The sequence below is a fragment of the Lepidothrix coronata genome, unplaced genomic scaffold (genome assembly GCF_001604755.1).
Source record: "Lepidothrix coronata isolate B3197 unplaced genomic scaffold, Lepidothrix_coronata-1.0 Scaffold4, whole genome shotgun sequence".
NCBI classification, from domain to species: Eukaryota; Metazoa; Chordata; class Aves; order Passeriformes; family Pipridae; genus Lepidothrix; species Lepidothrix coronata.
In genome coordinates this window covers 4,165,139-4,183,071 of record NW_016690184.1, presented here as the reverse complement: position 1 = coordinate 4,183,071, position 17,933 = coordinate 4,165,139, and the positions used below count along the sequence as shown (strand labels likewise).

Below are 17,933 nucleotides of genomic sequence, written 5' to 3'. Positions count from 1 at the left end.
GGATAGGGGATGGGAGGTAGGAAGAGAGGAAAAAAAAGGCAGTCGTGGTGCAAGGGCACAGTGGTATTTGTAGGGACTGGATATTTTTGAGTGTCCTAACGTACAAAAAGAGAGTGCAAAAGAGAAGTATATGAAGGATTAAGCTCTCTACCAGACCAGTTCATTTACCAAAAAACTTTTAGCAGCCCCTGTTAAGGCAAGGTCAGTTTGCCATGCAAGTTGTATGGACGTTACTTCCTCAAATGATGGAACTTAAAGAAGTAGAAAAGGAAATTTGCTGTTATTGCTTTGGTTCTGGTTTAGTGCAACTAACAAGATTTGTATATCACAAATTCATATATACAGCTGGAAGTATTTTTCTACTAGTATAAATGGGTCAATAAAATTACTTTTACTGCAAAGCAGCATCTTAAAAACCAGTAACTACTTTGACCCTTCCAAATTACATGAATGACATTGTAGAGAGTTCAAGGATCAAAACCATTTCCACAAACCACTGACACAAAGAAATAGGGCTCTACTGTCCATTGGTTACACACAATCAACTTAACCATTCTGTTAAAAAAGGATGAAGTGGTCCATTTTAGCTCTTGATTTCAAATACAATCTAATTTATACCCTCTGAGACAAAAGGTTAGGGGGAATAAGTAGAAATATTCCACCTATTCCATAGGTGAACATACTCCTAATTTTGCTGAAGAAAATACATAAAGCCATATTTAGAAGTTTGTATTTTGAGGCATAAATGTCTAAACTTTTAAACAAAATCTACAATGATATTCATGAAGGGGAGAGAGGAGAAGAAATATCATGCAAACAACTAACAATACCTTCAACATTGGTCCCTCAAATATAATGATAAATGGTGCTGTAGATTGGAGTTCACAAAACCATATAGTGTTTCTCTTTGATCCAAGCAGGACCAATGCTACACCTGATGGCTGTCTCATTCTTTTCTTAGTTTCCAGTGATGAAGACAACCTTTGCCATATCATATATTACAGTGTTTCATCATACCTGCTTTCAGAAAAGGTTTCCTAGGGCTTAAGAACTTGTTTTACTGTATTTTAAGTCTTCTGTTCTCATCTTGTCCAGCACAAAACCAAAATGCTTTCTATCCTGAACTTAATTCTGTTCTTCAAACTAAAGACTCCTCTATCATTACATGCAACTGATGCCTAACCTCATGTTAAAATGTAAGCAGGTTCCACATTCAACAGAATGTGGAGAATTAAATCTTTTAGCAAAGAAGTTTTGCTTCCAGCAAAACAAATAGAATAATTACATGGGCTTCATATTTTTAATATAACATTTTCCTCCAAAACTTGGGCTGTATTGGAAACACATCTTCTATGTTAGAAAAAAGGAAAAAATGTATGTCTTAAATCCTCTGCCAAAGCCACACAGATTTTATTACTTTCAGTGAAACCATCAAAAAAAATCTGAATATGAATTTACTAAAAAAGATCTGATGAAGGATCCCAAGTCAAAAGCATCTATTTAGGACTTCTAAATGCTAAGAAAAACTTTCATAGTGATGGGCAAGTTTTCTGGATCAGGTCCACTGATGATTTGGCAAAACCACATTTAGTAGCAATAGAGGCCATTAATAGAGACTAAACACTTTTCATTACGAAGAGCTCATGAAAAATGTTTCAGATTCTGCACAGTGCCATTGGACAGAGGTTGCTGCACATGAATTAAAAAGACATAACAGAACTAGTTATCATCAATGACAGATGTAGTTTTGAGTATAAGATTCTAACTAGATAGTTTATAATTGCCAGTTATTGCTTCATTGAATATTCAACTTGATGGGTGGCATCTTGAAATAAGCACAAAACATACTGCTCATGTCCATATGTTATTACATTAAATAACTTGTTGTAGATGAATGCAGCTGTATATAGCTACATCATATTAATATGATGATACAATTTTTTTAAAAAAAATCTAGAACAATATCTGTATTTCAATCGGAGTGGCTTTACTTCAGCTGAACTTTTTTGTTGTTTTTTTAATAATGATGTTCCTATAGTGTCTTGAGCTCAGTCTTAAAAAGGAATGAACTACTGTAGATCCATCAGAGATATCTCAGCAGAGCATTAGTCACTCCTCTGCAACAAAGGTACAACTTGAAAAGAGCACAGTTCCAGTCGAGGAGCAGTGGGAAGTGTGGAGAAAGGAAAGGGAAATTTCAAATAAAAAAAGGAGAAACCCTATCTCAAAGAGAAAAGCGCGTTCTTAGCGCCTTTCTTCACATGTCCTCTCCCACAATAAAGAAAATGATGTAACTGTTACAACCATCATACCGTGGGTTGACTGGCAAAACATTATTAACTACCACATTAGTTAAATATGTATTGCACAGATGAAATTATAATTCCATCCTATTTCCACTCAAAGGGAGCCTATTACAGCCCTTAGTGAACATAAAATCTCACTCTAAAATGGTATAACTCTTATCCAAAAACACAGGTGATTATGAGAAGTTCCCTCGTGGAATCATTTCACCTGTCAAATACACGAGCAGTATTTCATTCACCTAAAATTTTGAACCAAGCTACTGTAATAGTAAAAATACATAAAGCATGCCTGCACAATATATGTGACACAACAATATTGCATATAAATTGCAAACATGTCTTCTTAAGACTTCTGTGAACCTTAATACAATGTCATAGAGTGAAAAAAAACTTAATGCAGTGATTTGCCTTGTAATCGTAAAAGCAGAAGCAGTAGATTAGAATAGGAAAGCAATGAAGTTTGGCTGTTTTGTAAAAAATATATCACTAAACAAACTGCAGCTCTGATTTGAAATATGAGAGTTTTATAATAATTTATAATTTATGCCACTGCTTTATTAGCAGTCCACAGAACAATCAAGAAACAAATATAAAACTTTTTAGCAAATGATGATGAAGACTCACAACCAGGTGATAAGTTTCAAAATACTTAACACTGCAATGCTATTATCAGCATACTGAGGACTTTTGTAAACAATGAACATCAGCTTGAACCAAAACAAGGAGAGTAGCCAGAAGCAGTTATAAACTCCAACACACAATTTACATGACATACATGAATATAGGAGCAAAAATGTATACAAATACCAAAGCAGACAAGAATGTACGAGAATGTAGAGTACTCATATGAAGAAAAACAAAACTGATAAAGATCACCAGCACAGATGACAAGAAATCCATAAGTTTTTATTTTATACCTTTCTCGTTCTGGTGAATGCAAACTAGTATCTGGTCTCAAGCAGTTGGTACTAGCACTCCTAGCCCTGTCAAGGGAGGGCTGCAGTTCACTAGTGCCAGTGCATTGCATCCAATGGTAGAAGAGAAAGAAAAAGAAAACAAAGAAAGGAATACAATGTTAGATATTAACTCATAAAATAATGCTCTCTTTACAGAAAATGTAGGATCACAATGATTTAATTAAGGAAAACATAAAAAAGTTGACTGGATGATAATGTCAAGATTTGTTTAGAAAACAAAAGCAAACAAAAGACTGCTAGAAATTTTTTGCAAAGATTGTTGAAATGTTTAAAACTGAATAAGACAGAACAGCATCCACTTGTAAGAAAAGTGGAATGAGAAATATCAAACAATAAATTTAAATCCTTATTAACAGCAGTAAATATTAAGCCAACATAAAAGAATGTGATATACTATATGTCATGTGAAATCCCTTTACAGTGAAGCTTATTTATTCTGCAAATCCATATTAGATACCAAACAAGGGGGGGATTAATCCTCAGTTTCTTACCTAACCGGTAGATCATCTCCAACTTTCGATATTCGTGAATTAAGGCAATCATGAAGGAGTGAAATATCCTGTCTAATCACGGATTTGGTCTTAGCACATGCAGGAAGAGTTGAGCTTTGTAAATTAAAATTATTTAAACAAAATGAAAGTAAATTGGACATGTAACAGAAATTTCATACATAAACAAAAGAATGTAGGAAAGAAAACCATGCAACATAAAATTTTAACAGTGAAGACAACTTCACCTAATACAAAGTAGCTTGGTTTGGATTTTTTGTAATGTAGGCATTAATTTAAACAATTATATGATGTCATTTTAGGATTTGATCCCTTATGTTTCAGTTATAAAAATGTATGAAACATTTTATGTTTGGGGTTTTTTATTATTTAATAAGTCTCTTCATTTTTTATAAAAGGAGCTTTGAAGTCTATAGGAGTTTAAAGGGGACTCTAAACACTTCTTACCTGTACAGGTTCCAATGAGTACCATTTTCTAGTAAAGGCATCTTGGGTGGTAATGTTTTATAGTGCCTAACAGAACTTCTTGAATGTGGTGGGACAGAAAAGAAAACAGAACAAAAAAAATATGCCAGAAATAAAAAGACAGATAAAGGCAAGCCAAGACTGACCAGAATGTAAAATAAATGCATAATATTCTGTATTATATAATAATCTGTATTTATAGCTGTATGAGTAGATTTCTCAGTATCTGTTTTTCTCTACTGTGACAGCTAACCAGGGACAAATTTTTGTATCTACACTTTTCTTAATACAGTGGATGAACTCATGGTAATACTAGTACAAATGAGATGTTTTCTTGAAATGAAGGTAATCTACATTCCATTTATAGATACTTTAAATTAAAATATACAGGCTATTGTGAAGGATTAAGTTGATATTAAATTTGCTCTTTATTTCTCTAAGAGATGCCTTACTCAGACCTACAGACTTTAACCTCTCCAGTATCTAAACATGCAAATCTTGCTAACACAGGGATATACAATATGACAAATTTAATTAGAGATGTATTAGTGTCTGGCTTTTTGAATGCGGAAGTCTTTTGAAAGTTTAATTTCAAAATTTAACAGTAATTAAATGTTATTAATAATAAACTAAAAAAAAAACCTTAGGAGATCTACTACATCAGCCAGCACAGCAGTACTGAGGTGTTACATGACAACTGTCTAAGATCATCATAGATTTTAGAACACGGAATGTTTAACTGTACCATCCAGCTATACCCAATGAACAAGGTGGAAATTTAAAGGTGGACAATGGCTGCTGAATGGGAATTATGGCCATTTAATGGTTAGGGGTTAATAAGAAAATTCTAACAACTTTCTACATTCCCTACCAGGACACAGGTGCAGAGCTATTAGGAGAAGAACCAGCAGCCTTGAGGATTTTGCAGCATCAAGAACAGTCTGTCCTAATAGGACATTTTCTTTACTGCTAAGGCTTGAACCTCGACACAGCAGATGAGCATTACAAACCTGGCTGTGTCACAGACAGATGAATCAACTCTCTGCCTGGAAATTCTAGTGTTTGTAAAACCCTGAGGGATTTAATAGCGGAGCTTTGTCCCTTGTTGTCTGAGTTTACTGGCCACCACTGGTGACGTCTCTGTCAGAGGTGACTGTAGCGTTGCGAAGGAGGAGCAAAGGAATGGTTGTCCTGGTTGTCCATCAGGTCAATTATGGCATAGGAGCAGATACTACCAATCAAAGTAAGAGTGACTTGAGGCATGGAATGTGACAATCAATGGTCTATAGCAAAGGTACAGACCTTTCCACCATTTCTACTGTTAGTCACTAACTGCAAACAGATGGACAGGATCGACACCTTGCACTAGTATTATTCCAAGCTGGTGTATTAAACTCATCATATTATCTTAACTGTGTAGCTTGGACTACCTAATTTCTTTCATTTAATACGAAACCATTAACGTTTCTTTCCTTTTTGATGCTGAAGATATCTTGACTACTAATCAAGACATTATCCAGCAAGCTGTCTAGGAAACAAGGATAAAGCCTTATAATGTTTCTGATATGAATTAAATGTCAGGTTGCTAGAAATAAGCAAGGATAAAAGATGGCATAGAACAAATTTTTGCTGAAACTGTTTTTAAAAGTATTCAGTCAAAATTTAAAAAAAAAAATCAATGTATTGTCTTCTATTGCCTTTATATTCACCTTCAATACATTATTATAAGTACCATTCTGTTTCATAGTATACCATTCCTATTACTTTAAAAGGGTGAATTTGTTAGTTTTTTTGATCATTAAAAAATTGAGCAACAAATGGAATAAGGAGAAATGCAAGAACAGGTTATACTCTCTGAATTCAGTGTCGCTCATACCTAACTCTGCAGCTGCCCATGCACAACTTTTAGCTGGTTAACTGACCAGAATTGTTTAGTAGATTTGTAAAACTATTGGAAAGCTATAATGGTTGATCAAAGTGCATCAAAAGTTCATAATAAAATATTTACTTAATTAATTGAGAATTTAAGAATTGTGACTGAAAAATTCTAATGGCAATTGTAATCTTTAAGAGGGAAAGGAGAAAGCTCAGGGCTGGGGGCAGGAGGGGGGTGAAGCTATAGAATATCATCAGAAAGGACACAGGAAGGAGGCAGGAAAAACTGCTATTATATGACAATAAACATATATAAAGTAAATTAAACAAATTTTTAAAAATTAAACCCTAAAATCTTGAGGAAAAAGCCTTTTTAGCTGAAGTATAAGAATGAAAATCTTTCTACTGATAATAAACACTTAAATTTTAGTTTAACACCTTCACTGATGAACAGATCTCTCTGAAAAGGTTCATATTTATTATTTTAGCTTTATACTACTGTGCCTTCTAAAAGAATCTCACCAGAGCATCTTCAATACTGTTTCAAATTTGGTGACAAAAATTAAAGTAAGCCAAGGCATATTAAAAAAAAATAAGCACTACTTTGGAAGGGAAAATCCTACATTAAGTAAATGAATAATGGCACTAGACAATATGGTTTTAAGTTTGATGATTTTAAACATATGCACTGATGTAAAGCTTTTAGCAACACCCAGATCTTGAACAGACAAGTGGATAACTACCTGGTTGAAAGAGTTAACTACTTTAAATTCAACTTACATTTTTACTGATTCTAAATGGAAAATATTCTATGCAATTTTTAATAAGTGTATCAGACATGGTGAAAAAAATGGTGGGGGAGCAGAATTTGGTTTTTTAGATGAAGATATTTCAGTCCCGTTTAGTTTCACAATTTTGGGAAACAGTGAGACACGGAGCTCTGAGCCTTGGATCAAGGCATTAATGAAGACTGAAGATGAGCCCAAACTACAAAGTTTACATCTGGATCCAATTTATGGAAAAATTTTTAGATGCAAAACCAAGTAATACAAGATTCCTCAAAGCTGGGATTCCCAAGAAGGCCCTGTAAATCAATGTTTTTTCCTCTACATGTGACTAAATCAGCATGAGATTAGGTGTCACAACAAGTAAAGATTGTTGAATTGTGTGTGGCTGTAATATAAAGACAAGAATGCAAATAAAAGAAAACATAAAAACAACTGAAAATGAATGTTTGAAATAACAATGCTGTCATGCATTGGGAGTTCAGGACTTTTGTGACTACACTGAATATCCACCACAAAATATAACTGCAAAAATGAAATTTCTTCAACTGCTTTAATCCTTACTACTGAGGTTCACAAGCACATATACATGTCTCAGTCTGAGTTAAAACGAACAAACAAGATCAATTGACATCTGGATCACAAGGTACTTGGAAGTTTTTTATTTATTGGACTAAATACCACCATGGAAAACAATTTGGACGCACAAAGTATAGACAACTAACCAGATGTGTTCATGATCACCAAATTCCTGTATTTACCTGATGGTATGTAGGCACTCAGCACTTCTTCCTCGTTTTGCTCTGGGCAGCATAAGAAGCTCACTGCACAGACAGGATGGGTGGTGAGTGAAACAGATATAATTATGAAGCATTAGATGACATGGGTTATGCCAATGATACGCAAATGAAAACATAAAAAGAAACAAGAAGCAACCACCCAGATAGATAGTCTGATTACATTTAAACTCCAACTGTACTTCTCAAAGAATATGAGCCAAAAAATGCCTGTAATAACTACATTTTCAACAAATTCCTTTTAGTGTGGCACCTACTTTTATGAGATTTCTCTTTAAAATTCAGAATTACTTTTTCTGAGCTCTTCATGATGTAATAAATACATAATAAGGTTACAGTTTTTTAATAACCTCCTGTCTCACGAACTAATTCATGAAGAAATACTTTAGGGAAAAAAGAAAGACGCTTGTTGTTTGTTTTGTGTTGGGTTTTGTGGCTTTCTAAGCCACAAAATCATACATGAAAAAGCAGAGAGGGTTTGATAATGACTTACTGCAGATGGGTTTATGGGAAGAGTAGCCAGTCACCCTTTTGGGAAAATCAAACATATGTGTTCACTGGAAATGTGTTTGGCCAAACATAAGTTCTGACTTATACTCTTGATTTTGTAATGCAATCCCAAAGAAACAAAAAAAAAGCTAATCAGCCATGAGACTTTTTGTTTCTTATTGTTCAAATTGTGGAAAATCAACTGTCTATTCTATTTTTCATTTACTGTAACCAAACACATACTACACCCAGCAAGATGGTAAAATTAATACATACTTATGCCTGTGGTAAATATGACTATGATATGAAATAGCCGTTGAATTAATCTTGCAGATTTATACACTTCAACACAATCAGAAAGACCAAGCTCCAAACCTCCTAATTATCATAAATATGAAATTAAAGGTAAACTTCCCGGAAAAATACTAATTTAAAAGAAGCAGGGTATCCTATGAAGTACTATGGCAAAAAGAAGAGAGAAAAGATTAAAAAACAGATAAAGCAGTAGTCGTTCAATGTGTTTTATGCTTCATGCCATTATAAAATGTTCCATTGCATTGATGCAGTACAGGTAATATTTGTCTAAAATTCTAAACTGGTCAGCTTGAAATAATGGTTTGTGAGTCATGTGTGAGATTTAATTGCATCTGAAGTCACTAGCCTCATTTTGATGCAACAAAATGAACTAAAGTTAAACTGAATTTTTTAATTTTCTTTTTAAGCAAAATTTCTGTTCATAAACTTAGAGGACAGATAGAATTTATAAGTAGGTTCCAAATTACAAACAAATATGCCTTTTAGGAAAAAAAACTACTTTTTTCTTAAGAGTTGTAAAGTAGATGCGAAGTCTACATTAAATCATACAGCACTTTGTTAAGAAAAAAAGAATATCTATTGTAATTGGCCCACAGCAAACAGTAATATAAAATTCATTCAGAAAAGTGATATAAAATAGCAAATCCACCATGAAATCTTCTAATTAAAAAAACAAAGCAAAAGAATCCATTACAGCAGATTACCAGTAATGTGAGAAGATGCTCACAGTTCTCTAATAAATTAAGTTGGTTTGGGAGGCATTTAAAATAAAGATTATTATTCTAAACCAAGTGTTTTCTAATGTGAGGATTTTAGTACTCACATTAATAGATTTTGCTTAAGAATAAAAGAAACATTAAAACAAACAAACAAAAAAAGTACCATGCTCTTGGAAATTGTACAATGATCCTAAGTTCTGAACAAAGTGTCTAGCTAGATATCCTAATAAAAAGCTTTTCCTAACGGTTTATATCTATACACATATGTGTGTGTATATGTGCATACGAACACATATAAAAAAAGTTAAAGTGGACAAATCAGTTTCACTGGAAATTTATCACAAGAGATGCATTTGCAAGAGTGTGATAATAACTGTTTTTTACAAATATCTCTATTAATACAGAATATATTAATAGTCAATATTCATTTTGGATCAATAAGAGATCATTGAGAAAATTATCAAAATTAGCCAACAATTGTAATTTCTGCCATGTAACTCCTGGGTAATTACTAAACTTTGAAACCAAATTTATGTTAGGTATCTACATGAATGTACTTGTTTAGATGAAGAGTTCAGTAGATGGACAACATATAATACTTATACTACCCTGGATACTAATATATAATACTTAACTAAGATTTTTTTTAAAATTCCTGGATGTGACAGAGAATCTTCATCAACTATCTGGTTTTGATCTTTCCTATGATGCTACTTTTATGTACTGAAAGCCAGCCAAACCTGCAAGAGTTAAACAGCCTCCACAACTGAAGAAATATGGGGAAAAGACAAAAAGGAAAATGGCAAAGAGGAGACCATTGCATACAAGATTATTATTCAAGGAGAGCAAGTACATGGACCCATCTTTAAATCTTGCAAATAAGCCATGTACATCCTTATGCCTGATCTTTAAACTTCTGAAAAAAGTTTTCTAAACACTGAAAAGAACTGAAGACTGTCTCACTTCTCTGAACAAATCCAGCAGCCCATTGCTGCTGTAGCTCTGGTTTGATGGCTCATCCCCAAGAAAGCTTCAGTGTAAGGCCTGCTCCTCTCCAATCATAATTCATGCATATACCACCAGTTAAGTCATGGTTTGAGGTTTTACTGAAAGAAAAAATTCTAAACAGTTAACTGTCTATATTTATACTGACAACAGCTACGTTTTAAAGCCTCTTCCTCCCCTAATCTGCTGAATAAGAAATCTATTCATTAAATATCATCAGGAATCTCTTGACTATATGACTACCTAAATAATAAGAGAAAACATTTGTGACAAGTGGACATTACTTGAATTAGTCGGACAAGAAATCTGACTACCATATTTAAAAAGCATTTAAATTCACCTCTGAAAGGAAATTCAGTATAATAATCCAACTTAGTCAATTCTATGCCTATAAAGTTGAATTTTTAAATGTTCCAAATAACAAATGAATTCCTATACATATGTTACCATACTACAAAAGGAAAGCAGGCAAGATCACATAGAAAACTGAACTAGTTTAGATGCAAAAGCCACCTGTTATTCAATCTCTATGTTACTTGAAAACTGGATAAAGATTTCCAGAGATTTTTATGATTTACTGTTTACATGTTTTCACATCACTATGTTCTGTATTGACTTTACTGGATCATTTGGAAAGGTTTTGTCATCAGTTATAAAAAGTAGTTGCTTACTGCCAAGAAAAAAAATCAAACATTGTATTAGGATAATTGATCTTACAAGAATGGCAAAATTTGCCATTATAGTCTAGCTAAATGAATTTTTTAAAAGTAAACAAGAACCCTCAACCATTGATAATCTATTGTTTCACAGATACTGAGCTGAAATATGTTTTTAAACTTTTTTTCAGTTATAAACTAAACAGAAATTCTCATTTCTTCCATTTTATCAGAATATTATTCCTAGATATCAGAAAATAGTGCCTACTATGAGAGACCAAGTATTCTCTGAGGAGTGTAGCCACTCAATGTTTTCCAGGGAGAGATCTTTATGTCTCACGCATTTTAGACTGGAAATTTTTGCAAATTACACCCAGCACTGCAACTATCCTTGCTGTGCTTGGGTACTGTACAAAGTTCACCAGAATGTTACATAAAATGTTGTGAGACTGCATATGTAGATGTCCAAAATCTATAAGCATATAGATGCAAATCAGAGCACATGCAGCTCCCAACTAGTAAGAATGCATGCCTGGTATTTTGCTGGCTACCAAAACTGGTAAAGTCTGATATATTACAAGAATAGCTAGGGCATACATGTAGATTTTTGGCTTTCTAGCAAAAATCTCTAGGCTTCATTCATGAAAAAGCAGCAGAATACCAGGACAAACACCCAAGGAACATTATTCTAGATACGTGCTATTATTGTCAACCCAGTGCGCAACTTTACAAAAAAAAAGGTATAGATAGTTTAACCACAGCACTAGATCTATCAGTTAGGATGAATTCTCTCCCATCCCCACTGCTATCAGTCATGTTTCTAATGAAAACCTGACAATTAGGTAAACCAACAAAGACATTTGTAAAATTTTTTCCAAGTTCAGGCTGACAGTGTACCTTTCTTGATCCGACAAATACTGACTATCCAACTCTCTAGATCTGTAATCAACTGGAGTTCTGGAGGCATCATGGTGTCTAGTTGGAGAACGTGATCTTCTCATTTGATGAATTTCATCTAAACTCCTGAAAGGCAGAAATATGTATGATCATCTTTTTTTTGCATGAATAACACAGCTTAATGGATTGCAGTACAGGTTGATTGAAGAAAGGTTTTAATCATTAAATTGTTAATACATGATTTCTAAAAGAATGCTATTAAAAATTATACCATTTGTACACATCATTATTTATTATCCTACAAATATATTTAAGCGGCTTCATACAAGATTCAGCCACTCACTGAAAAGAAATTTCCAAACCTATGTATTAGTTATGGTACAGAGGTGACAAATTATGGAGTAAATATCAGTAAGAAGAGGTAAGTCTTACAAAGTAATGATTCATCACATGAGTGCCCTTGAATAATTAATAAAAACATATATCAAGTTCAAATAGTGCACTATTTAATTAAGATACAAAATAAGCTTTAAAATAGTGAAAAATTGCTGAACAAGACAAAATTTAATAATGACAGATCATACAAGCTTCCAACCATCTAGTATTTTATTAACTCGTGATGCCTACCTCTGTAATGGCACATTTGGTAAACGTGAACGGGGCCTGCCCTGATCGTCGCCACGGTGAGGAGACACAGAACGTGAACGATGATGTGTTGTTCTTTGCTGCTCTGGCACAGTTAGTGTTGTGGATTTACTTTCTCTAGTACTAGATCTATAACCTACTGGTAAGAGGATAACAAAAGGAAATTAGGCAATAAAGGTCTGGGTTTGGAAAGAATTCAGATAGTCTTCCAGGAGCACATTATCTAAATGCTTACACAACTTTCAAGTCATCATTCAGCTATTGTTCATCCTGATGTATCATGCAGGATAAACTACTAGCATTACCTTTAAATGTCTACATGTACAGAGACTGAAAAACTGAGATATTTTTATTATGTACTGGAAGATGTGGAGGAGGGAATTGAAATAGTTTTCTGACTTAGGGAAGACTACCCTAGGTACTTTGTAGTTCAAAAGTGTCATACAGTTTATATATATATAGCTAGTTTATATATAGCAAATATTTGAAAGGAATCTAAACGATATAGGTTTGCCTCATCCAAAAAATGGAAAAAGCACACTTGCATATGACAGCACAGACTCATACAGGACTACCCATATATAATATATATATATATATATATATATATACACACACACAAAAATCTCATCTTTCTGCCTCTTATTTCAGTTAAATACAAAGATGTTCTCCTACTGAACTTGGCCAAAGCCACCCATCTAAAAAACTACTAGCATTTAGAGTATATTGTACAGAATATTGGGTGTTGCATACTTTGCAAATATTTTTTCCAAATATTATGAATAAGCGGCAAAATTTCTTGTAGTTAATTTTTATATAGGATTGTCCTGTTATCAACTGTGGTGGGTTAATTTCTTCTCAGTAGCTGTTCCAGTGCTGTGTTTTGCATTTGGAATGAGAATGGTGTTGGTAAGACACTGATGTTTTGGTTTTTTCTTAAGTTGTGTTTTTCCTAAGTCAAGGACTTATTTTCTTGTCTCATACTCTGCCAGCGAGGAAGTACTCAAAAGAAACTGGGAGGTAGCATAGTTGGAACAGCTGACCTGAACTGACCAAAGGGATATTTCACACCACAGAATGTCATGGCCAGTATATGAACTGAGGAGTTACCTGGAAAGGGAGCCAGGTTTGGGAAGTGGGATCTGGCACTGGTCAGTGAGTAGTGAGCAAATGCATTTCACATCACTTGTTTCTCCCTTTTTATTATCATTATTATTATAATTTACCATTATTACTGTGTTTTAGTTTATTTTCAATTATTAAACTGTTCTTATCTCAGCATAAAAGTTTTAGTTTGATTCTCCTCCCCATTCCAACGGAGTAGGGGGGAAGAGAGGAGGGGTTGAACGAGTGTCTTTGTAGTGTTTAATTTCCAGGTGGGCTTAAACCACAACAAGAATTTTTTAAAAAAATCAGCAGAAGGTTAGTACATTTTAAATAATTTATATTGCTGTGCCTTTTTCCATGTAGCATGCCTTGCTGTACACTATGAATTCCATCCTAAAACAGACCATGAAGCTCAATCAGACAACAGCTTTTAAAAGGTAACTCTTATCTTTCCAAAAGAGCCTAAGGAGATCTGCTCAGACTTCCCTTGCTCACTTCAAGACACTTAAATTAGATTACAAGAATCCCTTGACAGAAAATCCCTTAATGATAGAAAAATTCATCCCTTAAGTCATCCCTTAATCACTTCAGAAATTCTTGCTAAGATTCCAAAACAATTATTTTGCTCCTTCTCTAAATTTGTTTAGCACTAAAGTTCCTGTAATTTGTTATTTTGCTCAGCTAAAAAAACAGCTTATATGAGAAATCATCCTTTCATGCAGGAAAAGACTATGAATTCATCACTCAACTGACAACTGGATAAATTAAATAAGTTGTAATTTTTATGGATCTTGTTACAGAGTTTAAAGTTTGAGGGATTTATAGTTTTTCATATAAGTTGTATAATTCTTGTAGTTCTTCTCTGATATTCCATCAAAATATTAAAGCCCTCTTTTAAAAGTGTGGCCCATATACAGTCTGTATTAGACTTGATCATGTATTCAATGACATTTAATTGCTGTTTAGCTGCAAGTCTGAACCTTGATCATAAACATCAAGGAGGTAGTCACACGTTTTTCCTCAAATGTGTAACAGTTTACCAATGTATTCTAATGGCCTGTAAAAGCATGGAAGTATCTACTGAGGTTTATCAACCTTTTAACAAAGAAGGATGCCAATGTTTCACGGTTTTTGATGCATTTCAGAGTTCTCTAATGAAATTATAAAAAACATGAGGATCTCCCTGATTTCAGGACAAGGTTTGGGTGCAAATATTGAAGCAAAAAAGTGACTCTATCAGGACTTCAATGGAGATTCCCTCATCTCATGTACTAAGACTGCTGCAAAAAATGTCAGAGGAAAAATTACTGTTTTCTGTCAGAGGAAAAATGACTATACACGACAAAAGCTGGATGTGTTCCCTTTCCCAGGATGACTAAATGTGTGTTGTATGTGCTAAAAGATATTTCATTTTCAAAAAAACCTAATGTTAGAGAAAATCCTGTCATCTCTATCAGAAGGAAAGGTAGTTTACATTTGTTCAACACTAAAATCAAAGAAATCCAAAATTTCTTTCCAAGCTTTAGGAGATTGTACTGAAATACATATAATTTAAATATAAAAAAATACATACAGATTTCAATTTAACACATAGAGTATTTTTAGAGTATTTCTGGTCTTCCTAAAAAATTACACCTAGGATTATCCTGTGCACTTAAAAATCTGGTATAGCAAGATGATTTTATGCTATACACTCTTCGTAGCCAAGCTATCTAGGGAACAATACCCTAAACTTATGCAGTGTGTGTACACAAAGCTTACAGAACAGACAGAGCAACAGCGATTCATACTTATCCTAAGTATTAGCTCAAGCATTGCTAGGTTGGTCAAATCACATCCATACTTTCACAGTGACCATGACAGTGACAGCAACAGTTACATCTCCTCATATAAAAGCTCTGTGCTCTTCAGGGTGAGCAGAGAAAAATTTTGCATGGACCAGCATGACAGCAGCAATCAAGCTTATGGTAGTTTATGCAGAAGAAGTTTCTCAGTTGCTCATGGGAAACTGTCAGGTGTGATAGGAAACGAATACATGATGGATGATGAAAATGGTTCTAGCATATGTTTGATACCAGAATTATTTTAATTTTCTTACAGATAATACAGACAACAACAAGGTATTGTGTTAATATCACCCTGCTGCTACAGGAGGCAGGTAAATATAATCCAACTGTTTATACAGGTAATATATGATAGAAAAATAAACTATTCTGAAGAGTTATCCATAATGTAAGCAAGACACCTTACTAGAAATACTCCTTGTGATACTGCCAGCTGGATATCAGATTTTTTTCATTTTAATTAAGAAAGCTACTAAAGTTTTGGTTAAACAGATGGGCCTCAAAACAGGTTTGGGTTTTATTAAATCTTTTATTGATCCTTCTGGAGTATTGGGCTTCCCAGTGCAATACAGGTGCAGAGTGACTGGTGTAAGACCAGCTCAGGATCACAAAGATCCTTCAGAAACTTGAGCGTCTCTCATATGAGAAGAGGTTGAGAGATTTAAAATAATATTTTCTTCATGTAAGTAGGGGTTGGCATACCAGAAAAACCTGTCAAAATCACTTTTTTTAGAGCAGAACTTCAAATTAAAGTTACTTTCAGCTATTGATATAAACTCCTTTTATGAACAGTTCTATGAGCTGATTAAAAAATGATACATATATCACTGCAAGATACTAATAATAAATGAGGATGGTACAATTACATGAAAGATAAGATGTATTTTTGATAAGACAAGGGAAAAATACTTTTCTTCAAATATTCTGGAAGTTATCAAAGTGCCACTATTTTTGACATAGCAGTCTTTACTTCCATTTACAAGCAATGATTCTTTGCAGCTGCTGAAACCTCTAGAAAAATAGTTTTCTTTGTTATTAGTAAATTCTAATACTGCATTTACTTTAGCAATTCATAAAACACTTGAAACTATTGTTTCAGGAATTTCCAGTGTTAGTTAAACTAGTCAAAATATTTTTATCATTCATTTCTTTAGTTTTCCTGGAGATGAAGTGAAATTTTGTAGTTATGTGTTAGTTTTTTAGAAAATGAGCAATAACCTTTGTGAAAATCTTGAGAAATCAAGGGGCAAAATAACTTCCTTCTTTTCTCAATATTTCAGGAAAATGTATAAATTAACAATTTTAAGGCAGATTCTGCCTGACTAACCTGATCACCTTTTATGACAAGGTCACCCTCTTAGTGGATGAGGACAAGGCTGTGGATGTAGTCTACCTAGACTTTAGTAAAGTGTTTGACACTGTTTCCCACAGGATTCTCCCACAGACTCTGGCAGCTCATGGCTTGGACGAATGCACTGTTCATTGGGCAAAAATCTGGCTGGAAGGCAGGGCTTAGAGAATGGTGGTGAATGGAGTTACATCCAGCTGGTGGACGGCCACTAGTGGGGTTCCCCAAGGCCTAGTGTTGGGGTCAGCCCAGTTTTATGTCTTTATTAATGATCTGGACAAGGGGATCGAGTACACCCTCCGTCAGTTTGCAGATAACACCAAGCTGGGTGAGTGTTGATTCCTGGAAGGCAGGAAGGCTCTGCAGAGGACAGGCTGGATCCACGGACCAAGGCCAACAGTATAAGGTTACACAAGGCCAAGTGCACCTGGGTCACAACAGCCCCATGCAGCACTACAAGTGTGGGGCAAAGTGGCTGCAAAGCAGCTCAGCAGAAAAGGACCTGGGGGTCTGGTCGACAGCCAGTTTAACATGAGCCAGCAGAGTGCACAGGCGGCCAAGAAGGCCAATGGCATCCCAGCCTGTATCAGAAATAGTGTGGCCAGCGGGACCAGGGCAGTGAGTGTCCCCCTGCACTCAGCACTGGTGAGGCAGCATCTCAAATCCTCTCTTCAGTTTTGAGCCCCTCACTACAAGATAATGAGGTGCTGGAGTGTGTCCAGAGAAGGGTAACGAAGCTGAAGGGTCTAGAGAGTAAGTCCTATGAGGAGCAGCTGAGGGACCTGGGAATGTTTAGCCTGGAGAAAAGGAGGCTCAGGGTGGCCTTACTGCTCTCTACAACTACCAGAAAGGAGGTTGTGTTGAGGTGGGGACTGGCCTCTTCTCACAGGTAACAAGTGACAGGATAAGAGGAAATGGACTCAATTTGTGCTAGGGTAGGTTTAGACCAGATATTAGGAAAATTTTTTTCCCTGAAAAGGTTGTTGAGCACTAGAACAGGCTTCCCAGGGAAGCGGTGGATCATCATCCCTGGAACTGTTCAAAAAGCATGGGGATGTGTCACTGAGGACATGGTTTAGTGGTGAACACAGCGGTGCTGGTTTAACAGTTGGACTACATGATCTTAGAGGCCTTTTCCAACCTTAATGTTTCGACAATTCTATGCATATACCTTTAATAACGACAGAGCTTATT

The 17,933-nt window shown here is 34.7% G+C and overlaps 1 protein-coding gene across 42 annotated transcripts in view; it reads right to left on the bottom strand.

The window, feature by feature from the left end:
- RIMS1 (regulating synaptic membrane exocytosis 1) overlaps positions 1–17,933 on the bottom strand; it is a 321,858-nt gene that overhangs the window by 99,253 nt on the left and 204,672 nt on the right. For 19 of the 42 annotated variants that reach the window (XM_017826326.1, XM_017826433.1, XM_017826365.1 and 16 more), the window contains 6 exons: positions 12,423–12,579; positions 11,796–11,921; positions 7,679–7,741; positions 4,240–4,317; positions 3,775–3,888; positions 3,224–3,313 (listed from right to left, as the gene is read on the bottom strand). In XM_017826326.1, the coding sequence (XP_017681815.1) occupies positions 3,224–3,313; positions 3,775–3,888; positions 4,240–4,317; positions 7,679–7,741; positions 11,796–11,921; positions 12,423–12,579 (628 nt within the window). The remainder of the gene's footprint in view (positions 1–3,223; positions 3,314–3,774; positions 3,889–4,239; positions 4,318–7,678; positions 7,742–11,795; positions 11,922–12,422; positions 12,580–17,933) is intronic. The other 23 variants (XM_017826232.1, XM_017826307.1, XM_017826298.1 and 20 more) reach the window with 7 other exon arrangements.